This window comes from Aotus nancymaae, unplaced genomic scaffold, assembly GCF_030222135.1.
Source record: "Aotus nancymaae isolate 86718 unplaced genomic scaffold, 86718_ANA_hifiasm-v0.15.2.pri h1tg000003l, whole genome shotgun sequence".
Taxonomy (NCBI): Eukaryota; Metazoa; Chordata; class Mammalia; order Primates; family Aotidae; genus Aotus; species Aotus nancymaae.
In genome coordinates, this window is record NW_026988414.1 from 17,024,296 (window position 1) to 17,046,457 (window position 22,162).

The 22,162-nt window shown below is 42.9% G+C and overlaps 1 protein-coding gene across 1 annotated transcript in view; it reads left to right on the top strand.

Moving 5' to 3' along the window:
• Window positions 1–14,345, top strand: part of TNFSF8 (TNF superfamily member 8) — a 29,780-nt gene extending 15,435 nt beyond the window's left edge. The window contains exons 3-4 of the mRNA XM_012461906.2: window positions 9,553–9,624; window positions 11,061–14,345. Of these exons, the coding sequence (XP_012317329.2) occupies window positions 9,553–9,624; window positions 11,061–11,455 (467 nt within the window). The 3' untranslated portion in view covers window positions 11,456–14,345. The remainder of the gene's footprint in view (window positions 1–9,552; window positions 9,625–11,060) is intronic.
• Window positions 14,346–22,162: the final 7,817 nt, after the last annotated feature.

Below are 22,162 nucleotides of genomic sequence, written 5' to 3' on the forward strand. Positions count from 1 at the left end.
ATGTGCACATGCTAAAGAAACAGCATCATAGGACACACTTCACTACAGAGGAACCACCAAAAACCAAGCCCTTTTTGGTAATGAAAGGATTTCTGAGTCTTATCACAAGCTTCCCATTCCCAGCCAGGATAGCCCCCAGCCAACTGTCACCTCACAGGCAGTAAGCCAGAAAAGCACATGGAGGAGAAGCTTTCCCTACACCCTTCTCCTTTCTGGATTTTAGATTTCTCACCCAGAAGACAGAGTTAATAATGACTCTTGCATGAAGCCACCATAAGGATGAAATGGGACAGCAAAAGTGACCCTTATCTGATACCTGGCTGGGCCTATGTCCTTTGGGCATAGGACCCACTCTGTTCTTCCATATCCAGATAAAATATTCCCATCTCATTTCACAAATGGCGTGGAACCAAGCAGAACGGTGTAAAGAGAGCGAAGCTCATCCTTTTCCTCGTCACTTCTTGTTTCACTTTTCTGCTTCCACCAAATTTTGAATCTCATATCTGCTCATGGTTTGTGGCTTATTTATCCAAATCAGAGAAGTCAGTCACTTTTGCCTTGATTTTGCAAGTTTGAATGGTAACCCACATTTATGAATAGCGAGATCTACAGAAGGATTTGGGGTATGCAGAGACGCTGGTAAGGCACTGTAGTACATCCCAGTGCGGGCCAGCAGATGACACAGAATTGAATATTAGGTCCCTCTGTTCTTGCAAACCCTCAGCTATTCCACCTATTAGGAATTTCTCAAGGGACAGGCCTCCTTCCTGGGGCTCAGTCCTCCACCACCTGAGCTGACCCACTCTCCTTCTTGTTTTAATGTCCTTCTGCCCGTTTCCACGCCACTTTCTACTTCCCCTCACAAACTCTGCAGAAATTCAAATCGTACTGACTTTAATTTGCAGAACAATTCTTGTCCTTTGGTCTCACCTCAGGGCCTTCTCAGTATCCCCTGACCTCTTAATAACAAAACACTCCACTAAATGATATATCTTACCTGCACTAGAAGAATTCTGTAGACAGCATTCTTTCTTGTACTCCCTCGTTGCATCTGTATGAGGCCAAAGCAGAGTGAGAATAATGAACATTGACAGGCATCCACTATGTGCCAAGAATTGGCTGAGTACTTAGTAATTCATTCATGCAGTTCTCACAATAAGCCCCCAGGAACTATAATTAGCCCCATTTTATAGGTAAGAAACTGGAGCACAGAAAGGCTTGTTGTCTTGACTAAAATTTTAGAGTTGGCAAGGAGTGGGGTGAGACCTCAAATCCAGCTGATCCACCTTGCAGCCCTTATGCTTAGCGGGATTGTATTGCAGAACATCTGGGAAAGCCCAGTACTGTGCTTCCTTCTCCTACCTGCTCGCCAAGTCTAGAGATCCTTCCAGTGCTCTATCAGCTCTGTCACTTCCTCAGCACCTGCTGTCCCCAGCCATTGGCTTTTATGTCTCAGAAGTGTACTCCCTGTTACCAAGCTCAGGATCAGAAAGGGCCACTAGGGGAGGCTACATGCATGACTTTGAATGAAGTGAAGTGATGAGGGGAAACATGATCCATGGTGAGGGTTCTACAGGCTGAATTTCAGCTCTAGCTTTGCAGCTGAGGGTCATGTGCCTTAAGACGATTCCTTCTCCATGCCTACTATTTAAAACCGATTTGCTTTTCCTACAAATGTTATGTAGCCTCCAATACTCAGAGGTTCCTAGAGGCGTTAAAAAAGTTGGATAGACCTCGTGTGGGTCCTGACAACCCCACCCTTGCCTGAATTCAATCTCCAGCTGAAGTTGCAGTACCAGGTGCAAATAACTGGCCTGGAATTTGGAATGCTGACATTAGAGTCTTGGGACTTGAAAGCAATTCACTTTCCCTCTCAGGGACTTGGGTTTTCTGTTTTCTAAAGTATCAGAAGTGAGGCGAACAAGCCAGATGTCCTAACCCTGAGAAGGATTTTGCTTTGATTATAGTGTTCCATAAATCAAATATCTTAGGATTATTTGACCACTTTAATATTCTAACATTTGAAATTTTATAAGGAGTGGCAGGCTACTCCCCTTCCCCCTCCCCTTGCTAAAAAGAAAATGGCCTTCAAGAAGACAAAATGAGGTTGGCTCTCTAATTTTATCAAATGAACTCACCCCAAAGAAACAATAAAAGCTGTGCCTTGAAGGCAATGACACTAAACCAAGACTAGGTTTGCACCAAGACCCAACTACCCCTCATGTCCCACGATCACAATGCACACGACAGCAGCCCCAGCAGAACACCACACTGGAAGCAGTCAAGAGGCAATGTGGAGGTGCAACACCCCCCTCTTCCTGACAGCTCCTTCCCCTAGAAAGACAGAAAACTACCAAACAGAGACATTTCTGGATTTAGAATGCCCAATTCATCATTTTGTCTCTCTTGCTTGTTTGCTTGCTTGCTTTTTTCACAGAAAGAGAGACTGCTCCTGCTCAGGGGGAAAATTACTTTTCAGATAAGTCACAGGTCTCAAAAGCCTATTTGCTTCTCCATTTACTTTAAACGCACTCACTCAGAACCTACCCTTAAACTCACTTTTTCTTAAAGCAGAGCTAACAGGAATCAGAAATCTCTTATAAGAAATAAACTAGACAATGAGCCACTCAAAATAAAGTAGAATGGGATCCTGGAGAGGCCATCAGAGTTCGAAAGCCATCTGCCCCTAATCCCCACATCCCTGCCACCAAGAGAAGAGAAGAGAGAAGAAGAGAGGAAGTGCAGGGGAGGGGAGAGGAGAAAAAGGAAAAAGAAAAGGCAAAAATATAAATCACTGAGATACATGCGAAAATTTATGCTTGAATTTAGCACGTATAAATCACAAGTCTTTGAATCCAGAGGAAATCTCAGAATTCCCCACAATTCAAAGAGCACTTTGGAGAAGGAGGGAGAAACAGAAGGATAGAAGGAAAGAAGGAAGGGAGGAAGGGGCAAGAGGGGAGGGAGGGAAAGAAAGAAGGAAGGAAGGAGGGAGGGAGGGAAGGAGGGAGGGAGGGAAGGAAGAAATAAAGGAAAGGGAAAGAGAGAGAAAGCAGGCCCATTCCTTGAAATGTCTTTGTTATGTATCATTCAAACTATCTGGACACAACATATGTTGGCTTAAGTTTCTGCATTTCAAGCAGCACAAACCCTGGACTAGGGTGTAGGACTCAACCACTGTTTGATATACTTTGGGTGGTAGACACGAGACTCATTTTTATGCATTATCTCATTTAATCCTTCCAACAACTCTCCACGATAGTTATTTTATTATTCTCATTTTTAGGAAGAAGAAAGGACAATTCAAAGAGGCTGCATGACTTTTGCAAAGCCACACAGCTAGTAATGGCAGAGGTGTAATTTGAAACCAAGTCTGTCTAACTTTCTAAAATTTATTTGAACCCAAGACTAACTTTCTAAAATGGCTGCCATACGTTTGCATCTTGAATAGCTAGGGAGTGTTTTATTCAGGTTATTAAAATGTTAGCAGATTTTACCCTATGACTCCAGACTCACTTTTCCTTTTAAATTATAGACTTCAAAGGTGCTTCTTGCCCACAGTAATGCCAATTCAACCTGTGTTTAGTATAAGTGAATTCCAAGGAAATGCCCATAGAGTCAGTTAGGTTTACTGACTGTTGCAGATACACTGCAACAAATCTGGACTGAAAAGACCTTAACATCCCAAGGAAATGGGGAGGGATTTAAATTATTTAAATGAATTCCAACTTGATCTCAATTTATATTTACTGATCACTTCCTATGTGCTCAGCACTAAGCATGCTCAAATGGGCATTTCCCCATGTTTTTGTAAATCCAGGGTTAACTAGTCGTCCTTTGTTTAACAAATGACCCCTCCTGCAGTTTATTCTCCATTACCAGTTGGCCTAGTGACATCAAGGAAATGGTCAAAAACCGCAATTACTTTTGCACCAACCTAATAGTTGAAATGACCCTTGCTCAGGTTAAGGATGCACTTTGATTCCAAATTTTATCGAGAAGGGAGAGACTGTCCTCTAGATGTCAGTGTTGAGACTCTCCTGTATATTCTCCCTGAAGCCTGGAAGGAAAAAGCTAGGGCATGGCAGATGCAGAGTCTTTAGGATAATCCCTTTCCTTCTTAGAAGGATTAAAACACTTTCAATAAATGTAAAGAGGATTCGGCACACATTCCTGGAAGCACCAGATAGCCTCAAACACTTAGGTACTTAATTGAGAAGCTCCCATCCATCAGATAATGTCATGAGCTTCATTTCAATGAACATTTCATCTGCCAATTCACTCTGCTAAGTGGCATTGCTAAACTGTGCCACTATAACAGCAAAGAAAAGGGGAGCAAGGCAGAAAGAATCTACTTTGCTAAATGTCTCCTCCAGCCACGGGCTGCCCTGATCACTTGATATCCACAGTCTCATTGCATCTGCGTGACATCCGTACATTTGGGTTGACTGTTTCAATTGTCACTTTACGGAGATGACAACTGAGTCTCAGTAAGGGGAAATGACAGATCCAGAGCTAAAAGCCCTGACCAGAACTCAGGTGCTATTTTTGCGATGAGTTATGTCTTCCTTGTTCTTGTATCAAGTTGCTGTGCATCTGGAAGGTACCTGGCACTCAAACCACCCACCGTCTGACCGGGATGATCGGCGTGGTTTGTTTTGCCATGGTAAAGCTGTCTTGAGCAACGTTGCATCTTTATGTGCCCATGACTTGTAATTTGGCAGTGTTCAGCACATGGACCTGAAGTCTCTGCTGGCATTCTCCCACAAGACAGAACCTGGAAGCTCATTAGTGCTTGTTTTCCCAGCACCTCCATCTGTCTCCTCAGTTTTCAGTTCCAGTGTCTGTGGTGGCTACAAACCTACTTCTTCCTGCATTTAACCCTTCCTTCTCCACAGGAAAACTGAAAGGCAGAGAAGAGCCCTGGACTAGGAGTCAAAAGCCCTGTGTTCTGAACCCAGTTCTACCACTTACTTACTGTGGGGTCTTGGGCCAGACCCTCATCTCTCTGGGTTCAGTTTCCCTACTCCTAAAACTAGGATCTCTGTTAGCATGGCATCTAATGGCCCTTTCTGTCCAACATTGTGAAAGCTCAAGGTGAAAGCTAGTCTTAAGGCTGCCATAATCTTGATCTTCTAGAATATGATCCTTTCAGCCACCTCGTGCAACCTCTCTTTCTATCTCTCTCCTCTGTGTGAAACTAGCCAGGAGGGTTTTGTTAGCACATCTTTTTCTTCAGCCTCTTGAACAAAACCACAGAAAGTTCCATGATCCTTCTAGAAGAGGCTAAAGCTTGGAAAGACAGTTTTATAAAACTGATGCATCTGAAGGCTTTGGTGTTCAGGGGAGTTCATGAAGTGCTTGGGTTGTCTGAAAGATAGACTGCCCCAAAGAAGGAGTATGGAGCCCTGGTCTCTGGCCCTGCCTTTCTCACTAACGCTCTGGATGAACTAGCACCAGCCTGCCATAGGGGCAACATTGAGGAGCACATGAGTTATGTGTTTACCAAGCCTGAGCCAAGTGATCTCAGGGAACTTTCGTTTCTCCTAACTATGCAAATCCTTACAGAATCAGACTATTCATGATGTAGATTGTCCTCGGAGCTAAAATGTTCTGCTCCACTACTGCGGGTGTCTGAAAAGCTGAATGTGTGAAGACACAGTCTCCTACCTCGGGTAATGCAACATGCCCACAAAGACAGACAGGTGGAGCTGGGACTAACTCCCTGTCCCAAACCTTCCCAGCCCTACCACCAGCAGGTCTGGTAGTGGAGGGCTGAGTCTGCACAGCCTGCTGAAATAGGCTAGATAGGCCCTTTTAGATAGGTCATCAAATCCACATTGATCTTCACCTATTAGCTTGGTGCAGAAGTAATTGTGGTTTTTGTTATTACTTTTGATGCCAAAAACCACAGTTACTTTTGCACCAACCTAATAGGGACGCTAGAGCCCAGGGAGGAGAAATCCCAGGATTCTAACTCTCAGGCCATCAACTCAGCTGTGACTTGCAGACAGTTCTCATTTCCCCTACTCTGTTGCTCTGTTCTTCAAACTAAACCTCTCCAGACATCACCTTTTCTCCCTCTGCTCCCAGCCTTCAAAATTCCAGGGACATTGCAGGATTTCAGCTGCATGTAATGCCACTATTTATAAGTCACTTTTTTTTCTGTCTTCATAACCAAAAAATAAAGTTATATCATAGACTCACAGGGTGATGAGAAGACTCAGGCCACGTGGCCGATGACCCATGAAATGTTCATCTAGCTGTTTACGAGAGCCTCATGACCTCCAAAGCAGCCCATCTCTTTTTTGAGCAGCACTGACTGGTCCACTGTGTGAGCTGCTGGTGCTATGACTCACAGTGTGACATAGATGCTTTGAGTGTAGGTCTTTCCATTGCTGCATCTGAGAAATGGGGATTACAGCAGTGTTAGCCAGTAGCTGAGGGCTTCGTCTCCTTCAGCTTCCACTTTGAGGCTTAGTGCTCGGGTGCCATGGCGTGCCGACAGCCTCCTCAAGCATTAAAGGACAGAGGCTGTGCCCTCCTCTGGGGTCTTCTCCAAGTTACACAGCCCGTTCCCTCAATAGCTCCTCTAGTGTCCTACTCTTAGCCCCTTTCTGAACGAGCCATGGCAACATCATTCTTAAAAGGGGCTGCCTGTGTTTTTCCCTTTTGCTAGAACCATCTATATTATTTTTAAAGAAAAACTAAAACATACCATGTCATTTGACTTCGGGAAATGCAAATGTTTCAAAATAAGGTTTTTTTTTTTTTTTTTCCATCCTCGAGTTTCTCAGAATTACAACTGAGGTCACCCTGCTAAACATTTGAAGACCAAAGGGGAAAAAAACAACAAAAGAACCAGCATGTGTAAGAGGCAAGCCTGGGCTTGCACTTCTCCAGCCACCTCTTTACAGAGGCTCACCTGCCGTAAGGGGTAAGGGGCACAGTGTGAGAGGGCGTTGGGCCAATGAGCAGAGCCTGTTCTTGATGTTGTATGGCTCAAGCTTGCCTCAGCTCAGGGCTTGAATCTTATCTTCCCATCTCTGCAAAGCCAGTGGGAGAATGAGGCCCTGTGTTATTCTAGCCCTCAGGCTAAAGTCAAGCCAAGCATCCTCATACACCTCTCTGTTGCCCTAAGTATTTACTCGGTATCCACAGAGGGAAACAAGAAAGAGGAACTAGGTGATTCAATTCAACAAACATTTACAGAGCATCTGCTAGGCTGGGCAGTGAGGGATATATAAACAGGAGTCTCTGGCCTGAAGGTTCATGGTCTAATAGAAGAGGCAAATAGGCAAAGAGTCAGAGAAGGTATCCTGGAGGTGATGACTGCTAGGCTGTTTCAAAGGAGGAGTAACTTGCCTGTTGAAGTGGGAAAGTCCAGGTAGAGAGCGCAGCAAGTGCCAAGGTGTAATGATAAATCAGCATGCCTAAATGGTACGTTTAAGGGGGACTGCAAAGCCCCAAACTCCAGGACAGTGGTCAACAATCCACTTGGGCAGCAGTCAGACAGCCTGGGTTTGAATCTCTACTCCACCCTGACTACATGTGTGAATGTGAACAAGTGTCTTAACCTTTAAAAGGGTTCGTTTTCTTATGTACAAGATAGAAATAATTATAGAACCTCTCTCATGGTGTGGTTGTGAGAATTAAACAAAATAATGCATGTAACATGCTCAGCAGAGTACCTGGAAAATGGCTATGACTCAACGTGCATTAGTTATTATCATTCATATCATTATCACTGCTCCTCCTCCTCCGATTGTTATTACTATTGGAACATAAAGGGAAAGGGGAGGAGAGAAGGTGAGGGGTGAGACCAGAGAGTTGAGTAGGAGTCAGAACACTGGGGACCATGAATGCCAGGCTGAGGAGCCTGGGCCTGATCCTGCAGGCAAAGGGAGTTAGAAAGGGCTTCCATGCAAACAGACTCAGCCAGATCTGTCTCCCTGACTTGATGTTCTACAGCTTAGAGTTGGAGGTTAGGCCAGGGAACTCACCTCTCTAGCCATAGTCACAACCCATTAGGAGCAAAAGCAGCCATCAGTGTTAGGGTTCTGACTACACACCCCAAGAGTGTGGGCCATGGGCTGCAACAGGAAGGACCAGAGCACCAGTCAGAGGATGCATGAGGATGAAACCAAGAGAATGACAGCTGACCCACTGGCCCTCCCCACCAAGAGAGCTTCGGACCAGAAGCTCTATGTGGATGCAGCAGATAAGGAGGAAAACTGCCCCCTGCATCTGCTGGGGGTGCCTCTCGCAGTGAGCTTGTTCAGACAGCAGAGGGAACTCTTCACTTAACTTTCAACCACTCCAAAGCCCCCATGAAGCTATGAGGTTGACCAGGAGGGACTTTATCAGGGCCGGGCAGAGATTGCAATGGGAAAGGTTGTGAGCACAATAGGCACTACTCGGAGATGCAGTAAGCAAACATCCCAGGGTGTGGCCGCTCCACTGAATGGGCCTTTGGTTGCCTAGGCTCTGATGGACAGACTGAATGGTCATCTCCAGTGACATCTTTGAAAAGATGTCCATGTCAGGTCAAAGATTGCCCAGTTTTACACCTGGGGAATCCAAGGATCAAAGAAAAGATTTGCTCTGAATAAGCTGAATTCATGAGTCATTGCAGGAAATGTATAACGTGAATCTTTGCATATGGAATATTAAGTAGTTACTATAATAAGAAAAAGCTAAGCCACCATCACTAATGAATATAAGAAAAATATTTTAACTTCTTAAATACAATAATGACATAATGTTATATTGCCTCTGCCAAGGAAGCTCCAGATAGTAGGACTTCTGCTAAGATTTATTTAATCCTGTGTCCTCTTAAAATTGAATACAAAGATGTTTCTATCTTCTGTTGTCTAGCAAAATAGCCTAGAACAAGGATCCTGGCCTCTGGAATTAGTCATGGGCAATTCCAGCATTTATGCAAACTTGCCTGACCTTAAGTGATGATACTGACCATCTCTAGGCATCAAAGTTAACCCTGCAGGATTAGTCTGAGAACTAGTTTAGCTGATATATTACCCAGCCATAAAAGTACCCAGACTAGTTTCTGGTGTGTGGTAGGTAAGATGGCAGTATTTACTATCAGTATTATCATTCTCATTACCACTGCCTGGCAAGGCGACATGAAACAATGTATTTCATCTGCCTGGTCCCTAAGAATTTTTCCCATTTGTGAAAGGGGCTTAATAATACCTCTCTCATAGAGTTTGCTGCAAAGATTAAGGAGATGAAATAGGTATAGTGGCAAAAATGGCACCTGACACATTATAGGAATGCATGTCATATTTGTTTTCTTCCCTGACTTCCACAGTCTTCCATTAAAGCCCAAGTGGAAACAATCAATAAAAATAAATTTAAAAAATTAAAATCCTAAAACACCTGATGCCAAAATGAGAAATAAAGAGGTTTTCTCTTGATTCTCAAAATGGAAGCAGAATGGTAATCATCTCCATCAAAGGGTCATAGAAAAAGATCTGATATTTCCAGATCCCAGAACAGCAATGTTTTAATACATTGTCTCCTTATTTTTAGGAAATTGCTCAGAAGACCTCTTATGTATCCTGAAAAGGGCTCCATTCAAGAAGTCATGGGCCTACCTCCAAGGTCAGTAACCAAACCCAGGAAACCTAAACATATGAAAACTACCTCTGTGGCTTTTCAACAACTGCTAAGCCAGGAGTCACAGTTAGAGTTCCAGGGCCAAATGTGACCTGCAGATGTGTACTGTTAGTAAGCAGTATATATATATATATAAGACTTCTCTTTCCTCAGCCCCATTCAAGCTTTTATGTCTCCTACCTGGCCTCTGTGGGTGTTCATGGTCCCCACCACTACTGCCACCACCAGCCCCACCCCTCACCTCTCCTTATTCAGCTACCTACCGGTTTCAGCAAAGTATACAGCCCTTTTCCTAATGCAAGGGAGGCAGGAGCTTAATCTTTGCCTCCATGAAGTTATTCCCAAGAGATCCACAAAATTACCTTGTCCCCAGATTGACAGCTTAATGAATATGTCAGCAAAGGCCCAATTTGCATATTGCAGTGTGCTTCAGGTAAGAGGTCCCTTACAAATGAAGCACTAAGGGGCACTTTAGACTGAAGAAGAATGAGCTACAGAGATGGCCAAGATTCTCTGAATGGCCATCCTGCTCATTTTAAAAATTCAATTTTGCAGTTAGATTAGTTCTCACTCTTCAGTTGAATTGCAACAAGGTTTAAAGGGAAAGCATGGAAGAAATTCAAACCCATGCCAGCTTCCCAGCTCTGAAAGTCACCCTTACCAGTCAGTGCTGATTTTCACGTTAGGACTCAGAGACTCACCTTCCAGCACAAACCTGTCAGCTTAGAAGGCCTGCTAATTCTCTGCTTTCCAATAAATCCCAGATGGCAAGAGCCCCGTAATAGGCACATGAGGGACCTATGCAATTACTTTTGGCTGCCCATTGAAAGGAGACATTCAAAAATTCAGACAATGAACAGTTAGAGGATACATCTTAATGTGAAAATTAATTGCAATTCTCCTGGACATCATCACACCTAAATTGGTTATTAACCGAATAATATTACTGAATGTCTTACCTTGTACTTTCTGCAATACCTATCAAACTCAATATTATTGAATTTCCTATCCCTGATACCCTCTGCAATGCCCATTCATGATAAATGAACACAATAGTTCTGACCTTGTAGAGAACAGTCCAGGAGTTTATAATCTGAAAGGAAAAGATCATCACCATCATCATAGAATAATATAATATGATAATGATTCAGTGGAAAACCATCCAATAAGAGGTAGAAGTAAAGTACCATGTGTGTTCTGACCCTCCAGCTTTGAACATTGGAGAAAAGGAAGAGGGATGGTTTTATACCTGTGCCTTGAATAATAAGGAGACTCTAGAGGGAGTAACATGGAGGATATTCAGATGATTGAAATGTTACAGAAAACATGGGTCTCGAATGGGGAACTTTGAATAAAGACTTAGAGTTTTCCAATGTGTACCTACAATCTTCTGAATAATTCTGTTTTTTATACTTTTCTAGTTGCAAAGCATCTAAACCAAACCAAGCTGTCTTGGAACAAAGATGGCGTTGTCCACGGAGTCAGATATCAGGATGGGAATCTGGTGGTCCAGATCCCTGGTTGGTACGTCATCATTTGCCAAATGCAGTTTCTTGTACAATGCCCAAATAATTCTGTTGACCTGAAGTTGGAGCTTCTCATCAACAAGCAGATCAAAAAACAGGCCCTGATGACAGTGTGTGAGTCTGGAATCCAAACCAAAAGTGTATACCAGAATCTGTCTCAATTCTTGCTGGATTACCTGCTGGTCAATACCACCATATCGGTCAATGTGGATACATTCCAGTACATAGACACAAGCACCTTTCCTCTTGAGAATGTGTTGTCCATCTTCTTATACAGTAGTTCAGACTGAACAGTTTCTCTTGGCCTTCAGGAAGAAAGTGCCTCTCTACCATACAGTATTTCATCCATCCAAACACTTGGGCAAAAAGAAAACTTTAGACCAAGACAAACTACACAGGGTATTAAATAGTATACTTCTCCTTCTGTCTCTTGGGAAGAGACAGCTCCCAGGTTAAAAAGAGAGTTTTGAGTGAAGTGTCTTTCAGATAGCAGTCAGGGAAGTAATGTAGTGTGGTGGGCAGAGCTCCACGTGGGAATCAGAACGGATGAATGGATGTCCCAGCCCAACCACCAATTCACTGTATGGTCTTGATCTATTTCTTCTGTTTTGAGAGCCTCCAGATAAAATGGGGCTCCAGTACCAGAGCAGCTAGCAACCGTGCCCTAATGGGAAATGAAGGGGAGCTGGGTGTGAGTGTTTACAGTGTACCCTTCACGGGATACTTCCTTTATCTGCAGATGGCAGAATGCTTAATTGTCCAACTTGTGATAAAGGACTCTCTCACACAGGAAACTTCTCTATACTGGCAGATACCCTTGTGACTTGTGTCTGAACCGTGCCCAGTTTATTCCTGCCTGGCCATCACTCTGGCACTAGGAGACTGATCTTGTGTTCCACACAACCCCGCCCTTAGGAACCTCCAGGGAAAACCATGCCTGGGGCAGCCCCTCGTTCTTGAGATGGAAAGCACAAATTTAATATACCACCACAATGGAAAACAAGTTCAACGACTTTTACTTACAGATCCTGGACAGAGAGGGCATAATGAATCTGAAGGGCAGTCACCCTTCTCTGGGTTACATGAGGCAGGAATGAGGAGTCAGGCATTGAGAGCAAGCCAATTAACAACCTAGGTAAATAAATAGGGTGTGATCACTCTCAATTCACTGGCAAATGCCTGAGTGGTCTGTTTGAAGGATGCAACAGAAAAGTGGGAAATTCAGTCTAGATGCCTCTCAGTTCTTGTCTCTGGCCAGAGGTATGATGTAGAACTGGAAAACCCTACCAAGGGTGACTAAGCCCGGCTTCTGGTATGAGAACATTAAACTTGTATACAAAATGAATGCCAAAACAACATAAAATTATAACAATTCACCATACCTTCCCCTCCCTGGAACTCAGGATCCAAGCCTAGCAAATGAAAGGACTGGGTTTGAATTGCTTCAAAACCTCTTCCATCTCAGAAGACCAGACCCTTTGAACTGAGATTCCAGATACAATTTTGGAAGCTCTCCAACCAAAATAAGGCCCCCCTACCACAGTATACCATTGAAGACACTAGTACGATCTGACTGCACCTCATCTCAGCAGAGCCAGAATATGGGGGACAAGGTTCAGGGTGCCTTGCTTAATGGTATGAACTGCAGAATCTAAAGAATGTAATGGAAAGGACTATTTCTGGGTTTTTTCTTTTCTACCATGACCCAGAAGAAGAAATGTCATGTTGCCAACGAGGACTAAGAAAAAAAAAACAACAACTTACTGTTGACCACCTGAATCTAAGAGACTGACCATCCAGAATCTAAGAGACCGTCTGGGTGTTTGGGAAGCCATCTGATGAGACCTGACTCTATTCCAATTAGACTGACAATAATTGAGCAGCAGGCATTTTTCATTTCCTGTCAGGAAGGTATTGCACCTTTAGCAAACAATCAGTGTGTAATAGTGATGTGGTCATCTAGCCAGGAAAGGCTGCTGCATCTCCTGCGTAATATATTCCTGCTTCAAACACCTCTCAGAAAACCAGTTCCGTGGAGAGTTTTTTAATTCCCACAAAGTTGTTGACAGACAATAATGATCCTGAAAGTGGAGAGGACTTCTGAGAAACAGCAACCTCCTCTCCTGCTTGGGATAGCCACATGAGATTTCTCTAGCTATGTCCAACTTGGCATCCGTACATCATCTTTGGAGGAGCATCTTGTTTGTGGAAGGACCTTGACAAGCCATTTGAGATGGAATGTAGGCCCTGAGGTTATGCTTCGGTAAGAAAAGATGGAAGCTTCCCTGCTAGACCAAAATATGGAGCAAAATTTGCATTTTTCTCAAGAAGGAGAGAAAAGGAGTAGGAATCCAGCAAAGTTTGTCAGAAAAAAAGATAGAAAAGATTTAAAAGAAAAAAAGAAAGAAAAAATCAGCAGTGGTGGTATGGATGAGAGGGACCTGAGAGAACAAAAATGGCTAAGGGAAAATTTTAAGTCATCTGCTGAGCAGTATGCTATGTCAACCTTCTCCTAAGTCTCCTCTATGACATATTCAGTAAAGTCTACGTTTCTCTTTAACTCTTTCTGTGAGTAGATTCTTTGGGAGAAGCAGGAATTGAAAAAGGTGTTGAATTCAGCAAGCCAAGTGGTCTGTGGTAAAAACATACTTTGAGACTCAAAGCTAAAGAAAAAGCAGGGAAACATCTGGCATTTGAGTTACACATTAACTGTACAGGACAAATGAATCTTGCTTAGACCAACTCATGTATTCTTGAAAAGGTATATGCAACCCACTGTGGGTTAACTAAGCAAACTTTCTGCCATCTCACATTCTAACTCGAGAAAGATTCCATTTTCATTTTTCACCAACTGTCCTCTGAGCAGAGGTACCTGACTTTTGCACTGTGAGTGGTTCCTAATTTCAGTGTCTGTCAAGCAATGCTCAGAAAAGCAACACCTACAGACGCAAGAGGTACATCATTTAAATGAATAATGTAACCAAACCAAGAAAATGAAAGAGAATAATCATTAATAATTCAACTGATAGATACATAGGGAGTGGGCAACCCAGGAAGTTTAAGACTAAATTCTGTTACTCTTGAGGGTTAACCAGCCCCTGGGAATGTTATGAATGAATGATACTATGCTAGTAAAATGATATCTATGCAAGTAAAATAAATAATTTATCTAACTGGGAACCCAGGCTGCCTAAAACATATGCCTCTTTGGTAAAAACCCAACTTGAGTTCCTTCCCTTCCTCCTACCCTCCGAACCCTACCTCCCCACCACACACACACACTCAGTGTATTTGCACAACTTTTAGAGGAAGATGATGAGTGAGTCGATGAAAAATAACAAGTCAAGGTAGAGTTGCCCTGACTGAAGTGCAGTAGTGTGATCTCGGCTCACTGCAGCCTCCCCTTCCTGGGTTCAAGTGATCCCCCTACCTCAGCCTCCTGAGTAGCTGGGACTACAGGTAGGCACCACCACACTTGGTTGATTTTTGTATTTTTAGTAAAGACAGGGTTTCACCATGTTGGCCAGGCTGGTCTCAAACTCCTGACCTCAAACAATCTGCCCGCCTTGGCCTTTAAAAGTGCTGGGATTATGGGCATGAGCCACCACACCTGGCTCCTAACCCTGTTCAGAATCACATATTGACTATGTATTGAGTCTGTAGAGGATAGAGACCACCTGTGCCTCATGCTCAAATCACCATCCTGGAGTGACAGGAGTGAGGGCAGGGAAGAGCAGAGGAAACCTCTGAATGTGAAAGACTGTCCAACATAAGGCTGGAAAGACATGACCTGAGAAATTGCTGGAAGGCTACAGGAGGCCCTATCAAGGCTGGTGGGAAATAATGGAGATTGGAGTAGGAAACTGGGTTAAAACTCCAGCTCTCTCACTAACCACACTTGAAGACTTTCCAAGTGTCTGCTCCCTGCTGGGCTTCCAACCAATGGGACTTGCATCAAGTCTGGCAGATCTCTCAGGAGTGTTCTGGAGATGATACTGGCTGACATCTCCATCCTCTTATTGAAGGAGTTTGTCCCTTCTATCCCAAAAAAAAGTGGTATTCCTGGGATTCTGGGAGGATCCCTTGTTTGGTAGATTCTGCCAGCTTCCCTCAGCACTTCTTCCCTTTAGTATTTGTCCATATCAAAACCTCTTAGGCCACAGGGCTATTCTCCGAGCCATCTTATGTGACTAGGGATTTGGGGAAGGAATTAGATAGTAGAGTTACAGTAGAGTAACTGCTATATATTTAATTGTTTGAATATACTATAGTTTGTCCATTCTCTTATGCAAGAACATTTAATTTGCTTTTAGGTTTTTGCTATTACGCACAAAGCTACAATATAAGCACATCTTCTTGGACAGCTCCCACCCCTAGTTGCCATTCTTCTATACAGCAAAAATACTCTCGTAAAATTATAAATGGTGTCACAAAGATACTTTGTTAACCATGGCTACCAAGGGTTTAGACGGCTCTGTGATCAGAGCTTATGAACTGGAGCTTAGTCTCGAATCTGAATGGCTCCTTCATACTTTTTAAGTACTTCTCTGCTCTGTATATTCATTCAACACACATATCCCAAGTGCCAGAGAGTGCCAGGTCAGTTTACAATCCAACATGGTGTGTGCTATAGCGCTCCCAAGCCACTGCAGAATCAACCCTCGTTAGCATGGGTTTGAAACCTGCCTTTCAATGCACTCTGGGGCTTCCCTGGATCTAGCTCTCTTCCTGGAAAGTAAACAAACACCAGAAAGTGTGAAGGACAAGCACAGCTCCAGAAGATTTCTCCCCCAAGATCATATGTTCATATTCCTCACGGGCTTTTCTCATGGTTCTCTCCTGGAACTCTATAATGGAAGATCGCCACTCAACGTCTAGTATAATGACTTTTCAGGTGTTTTTTTTTTTTTTTCCTACCATGACCCAGAAGAAGAAATGTCATGTTGCCAACAAGGACCAAGAAAAAAAAAAAAAACTTCCTGTGACCACTTTAATTGATTTTTATGATGCTCTCATAAGTCACAACCCACAGTTTCCAAAACACTGTTCCAGTGTGCCTTCTCCTACTCCACATGTTGGAATGCTAAAAACATACTTTCCTTATTCCCTTGCAGTTTGGGTTCTAGTATTATTTAGCCTGAAATGGACAGAATTTTGGAATGTTTGTCCATCCACCCAGGAAGCACAGGTTTTTGTTTTTTCTGCGGCTTCATTTGCAGAGGTTTTAATGTTCAGATACTAGCTTAGTAGTTGAGGTGAGCCTGGGTGGTTGGGGAGAAGCATCCATTCCGCTGATATAGTCTGTTGCAGATGTACAGTGATTCTGGAGCCCGGCAGCAGTAGCGGCTTCCTGATTGTAGTGGTTTCCTGTTCACGGCAACAGTTCTGTGGTTCTAGAGAGGCAAGTTCCTGATTTCAAGATTATTGGAGAGACAGCAGCTACTATAGCAGCCCAGTTCCTAGGTGTAGCATTATAGGTTGCTCCTGAAAGCTCAGTCTTGATTCTGTTTCCTCAGCCCTCCTGACAAATCTACAAGCCATTTAATACCCTGTGATAAACTGCTTCCTGCCAAACAAGCTAAAGTGAAGTCTGTTCTCTGCAACCGATTCCTCATGAATATAATAACAACATGTACAAACTGACCTCACCAATGTTTACAAACCAGCCCCACCATACTCATCCTGAACTTAACACTATTCCTACATTCCAAATCTCAGGGACTATCCCAGTCTCTGAAGATCATTCTCACTTCCTACTCAATTAACATCCAATTCCTCCAGTTTCCTACTTCCAGCCACCACCCACTGGCACTACTATGAATACCTCCTAACTCACAGCATTGCCTCCAATCTTACTTCTTATAAATCCCATCTTCAGACAGCAATAGTATCTCCCCATTATTCTTGGAATTGATAGTGATAATGACCATTTATCAAGCTCTTACGTGTTACGTACTTTTCCTGCACTCACTTATTTAATCTTCAAAGCAACCCAGTGAAATAGGCATCATCATCTCCATTCTTCAGATAAGGACATTGAGAGTCTGAGACGTTGAGTAGCATGGCCAATGTCACACAGCCAATGGAAGGTAGAGTTGGGATTTAAGACCCAGTTTGTCTAACTCCACATCCCATGCTCCAGTCACTACAAACATAGCCTTCCAAAACTCTAAGCTCATTCCACCAGCTCTCTCCCTATCTCCTGAATGTCTCTCTAGTTTTGTGCTCAGACCCACCTCCTTGTTCTCTATGCTCAAATCGCACTGCACTCTTTCCAGTTCCTCCAATCTCTCATGCTCTGCCTGGCCACCAGGTGCTTGCAGATAATTTATCTTCTGCCTAGGATACTCCTGTCACATTCTTTTGCCTGATTAACTCCTATCATTGTTCTAATTTCCATTTCAGTGTCACCCCCTCAGAGAAGTCTTCCTGACTCTGCTGGCTTCACATAACACCTTGCTGTCTCCTTCCATACTTCTCCCGTCCTTAATTGCATGACACTTTACCCTTCACCCCTCGTTCTCTCTATCATTCTTCTCCAACATTCAAACTCCCAGAAGTCAGGAATCCTATCAATCTTATTCAGCACTGGGTACTCACAGCCCAGCCCAATTCCTAGGACATAGTAGATGGCCATTCAATAAATATTTCTTAAATGAATAATCAAAGAAAACCACTTTAAACATGAGTTCATTTTAAGGAAAAGATATCAAATAACCCATGCCCAAAAAAAAAAAAAAAAGAAAAACAGTTCTTTTCAACATATGGAAATATTAATTGAAAACCTCTATTTTTCTTAGAAATAATTTTTAGCACTCAGGAAATAAGAGTGCCTATTAGAGAAAGTTGAAGTTTTTAGAAAGCAGAATCTACCTGTGCCATATGAAAACATGGAAGGGAAAAAAATAAATCTTCACTTACTTTACTGAACCCCTTTTCTGAGCAAGGTGTGGAACATTTGCTGTACAACCCATTGCCCTTCCTACCTCTGAGATATCTATGTGCTGTTCTAGTCATTTTGTGATTAGAAATAAACAGTGAGATTAACCTTAGAAAGTTTTTTGTCGTTTTGTTTTGTTTTGTTTTATTTTGAGACAGAGTCTCACTCTGTCACCCAGGCTGGAGTACAGTGGTGTGATCTTGGCTCATGGCAACTTCTGCCCCCCAGGTTCAAGCAATTCTTCTTTCTCAGCCTCCCAAGTAGCTGGAACTACAGGCAGGTACCACTATGCTCGGCTAATTTTTGTATTTTTTAGTAGATATGGGTTTTCACCATATTGGCCAGGCTGCTCTCGAACTCCTGACCTCATGATCTGCCTGCCTTGGCCTCCTAAAGTGATGTGATTACAGGTGTGAGTCACCACGCCGGCATTTTAGAAAGTTTTTTAAGTTTTATTTTATTTTTGATTGATACAAAACTTGTGTGCATATTTAGGTAGCACAATGTGATATTTAAATACATGTATAGATTGTGCAATAATAAACATATCCCTTTAATGAACATATCCCTTACTTTAACCAGCTATTTCTTTGAGGTAAGAACATTCAAAATCCTCTCTTCTAGATATTTTGAAATACACTAGAAAGTTTAGACCAAACCTGCGTATATCTTAGAATCCTGAAATTCCAGGCCACTTCCTAGAGCAATTAAATTAGAATCTCTGGATTTAGAACCCAGGCATCAGGATTATTTTAAGCTCCCAAACTTAAGCCAAGTATAAGAGTCAGGGGTTTAAATCTTTGCTGTCTAAGTTATGTCCTGGTGTCTGGCATCACCAGAGAGCTTGTTAAAAATGCAGGCATCTCATACATACCTAAAAACTGGAACATAATCTGCATTCTAATATGACCCAAGAGATTCATGTGCACCTTACAGTCTGAAGAACACGAGTTGGATGACTTTTTTTAAGTGGAGAAGACTGCTGATAATGCATTACATTTCTCTGTTTTTCCCAAGTGGACCTTCGTGAACGGACATTGTATTCCTTGTCCGCTGCTTAAGCAAATGTGAGGGTCTAAACACTACAAAAGCATCAGGTCAACATGATGGTATTCATTTGTAATGATCACCACTGAATTTTTTTTTCTTTTCTTTTTTTCTTTTTTTCTTTTTTTTTTTTTTTGAGACAGACTCTTTGTCGCCCAGGCTGAAGTGCAGTGGCACAATCTGGCTCACTGCAACCTTCGCCTCCCAGGATCAAGCAGTTCTCTGCCTCAGCCTCCCAAGTAGCTGGGATTACAGGCACCCACCACCATGCCCGGCTAATTTTTGTTTGTTTGTTTGTTTTTAGTAGAGACAAGGTTTCACCATCTTGGCCAGGCTGGTCTTGAACTCCTGACCAGCCTGGCCTCCCAAAGTGCTGGGATTACAGGCATAAGCCACGGTGTCTGGCCACAACTGAATTTTTACCAACTGCTTTTGGTCCAACTCTCTCCCTTGGGGTTCTTGGGCAAGCAGTGGGAAGAATCTGGACAATATGTTGAAAGCTTTGGATGCAGTTTAGAAACATCTATGGGGACTATACTTTCCCTATAACCAAGGAAAGAGAAAAAACAAATCTCAGGGTAGCAGATGGGAAAGAAGGGTGGCCTTGGCAGTTGGAAATGAGTTGGAATCTGAGCTCAAGCAATTACTAACTCTATGACCTTGGCAAGTCACAGGGACTTTCTAAACTTAAATTTCCTCAGCTCCACAATGGGATGATCAATCCTTCCCAAAGCTGTTGGGAGAACAAACACGTAGAATAAGCTTGGAAAAAATACAACTCTTGGGGTATTTTATCATAGTCAGCAAGTCAGCATCTGTGAAGGAGTTTGACCTTGGGGAAAGGAGTAGGAAAAAAATGAATCAATGCAAGTTTGAGAGAAATGAAAATTCCTTAAACTCACTGAAGCCTGTCCTCATCTGCATTCAGAAAAACCAGCCATTGGATCAACAAAGGTCTCTGTGACGCCAGCTCTCAAAGGATACTTTCATCTTGCAGGGAAAACTGGACTAGATAACCAACTATTTGGGAGATACAGTGTCAGGATCCTCTCCCTGTGCCTCTCTAGAAGCAGCACGGATTGCACTGGAAATAAATACTTTTCCCACTTAGAAATGAGCACTTGGAAGGCAATAAGAATCCATCTCCAAATCCCAGCAGCCAGATCAGTGTCCTGCACAAAGTCAGCACTCAAGAAATGTTTAGATTTCACTTGCAACAGGAAGAGGGAATTACCAGGCAGGGATATCAGCTGAACTAGTCAAGAACATGTGAAGGCTGATCCTCCTTCACAACCAGAAGGCTCCAAGCAAAAACCAGCTGAAGTATTTCATCATCTCATTTCCATGGCTAGGGGCGTAGATGACTTAACCTCCATGACATTCTAACTATGCCTTCCGTTCTCATGAGTCTCATTTTACCAGCTGGCCTGAGGCAGTCAGCATATGGCATGGTAGTCAAGGGAAGAAAGGCCACAATCCTTCACAGGATCAGTACAATGGGATGAGGAAACAGCAAGGAAACACTGAGGCAAGCTACATTTCTAACACCAATGTTACATTCCTACACTCACACGGTCCTCAATTGTATCTGGTCTTTTCATGCTCCTCCTTCATTACTATGATGTGTTTACTTAAACCACTTTATATTACATAAATAGATAGAATTGCTAATACTTGCTGAATGTTTGCTTACCAGGTTTCAAACATGAAAGCCTTCAAACACTATAGTCTACTTCATCCTCACCCTTATGAGACAGAGATGACCATTTGCATGTTACAGATGAGGAAACAGAGCCTGGAAGAAATGTATAAGTATGTCCAAGTTTCAGCAACTCATCAGCTGAAGAGCTAAGACGTAACCACTGCAGTCTGGCTCCAGAGCTATATTTCTAACCACACTACACTGCACTACCCTGAGGCTACTTGACATGGTCCCTGCTGATTCCTTTGTCCACAAGGTCCTTGCCCTTCTTTCCCAGCTAGTTAATTTGACCTCATTCATAAAATCTCAATTCAGACATTATTGCTCAAGAACCATACCCAGGCTAAATTAGGCATCCAACCTGGGCCTTAATATCCTCACTTCTGCCTAAAAACTTACCACGCTGACTATGATGGTATAATTGTATGTTTGCCTCCCGCTAGACTATGGGCTTCTGAGTAAAAACAATATCTAATGCTATTATACCTCTCCTGCCAGTATCTACAAAGTAAAGTTATTCTTGCTTCCAGATTATTGTGGCATGATCCTCCACCATTCACACCATACCCTAGACTCTGGGAAGGGGAGCTTCTGACTTGCGACTCCACAATCCTGAACCATAATGCTGGCTGCTCCAGAAATGAACTGCTTCTACCCCGGGTCACTGTCACTGCTAAGAGGAAAGTCATGAACTTGACGGTACCAGTCACTCTAACCTTAAACCCACGTAGCCAATAAACAGTTCACTCCCCACAAACAGAATCATCTGGACCTGTCCATGATTTGGAATCTTGGCCCAACACTTCCTGGGCCCAAAGAGAGAAAGAAGTCTGACCACCCCGCTACCCAAAGTGCCAACTCATTTCCTTCCCAGAATTAATCACTTCCCAAAATGTATGACTGTGTGAACATCAATTCCTTTCAGAGGAAAACCCCACTCCCACCTCTCAGGCTGTCATCTTACCCTATGACCCCAACCTGACAATCATGCAACAGCCTAGTATTGATACCTTTTCCAAAATTTAGGTGACTCATTCTTATCTACAATCACTTTGTTGTTCTAGAAAAGTTTTTGACTCAGCAGGCATTTGATATATATTTCTTGATTAAATGAAAGATTAAATGAATACCATCTTAGATGTCTGCATAGTACTTTAAAGTTTACACACTATTCTTTCAAATAGCACAAGAGAAAACTAAGCTGTGCACTCAGCTGAGAAGAACTGAGAGTGGGAGCCCCTGGTATTCTGATTTCTTGTCTAAAACTATACTGTATTCTGAGATCACTGAACTACAACCTCAGGGGAC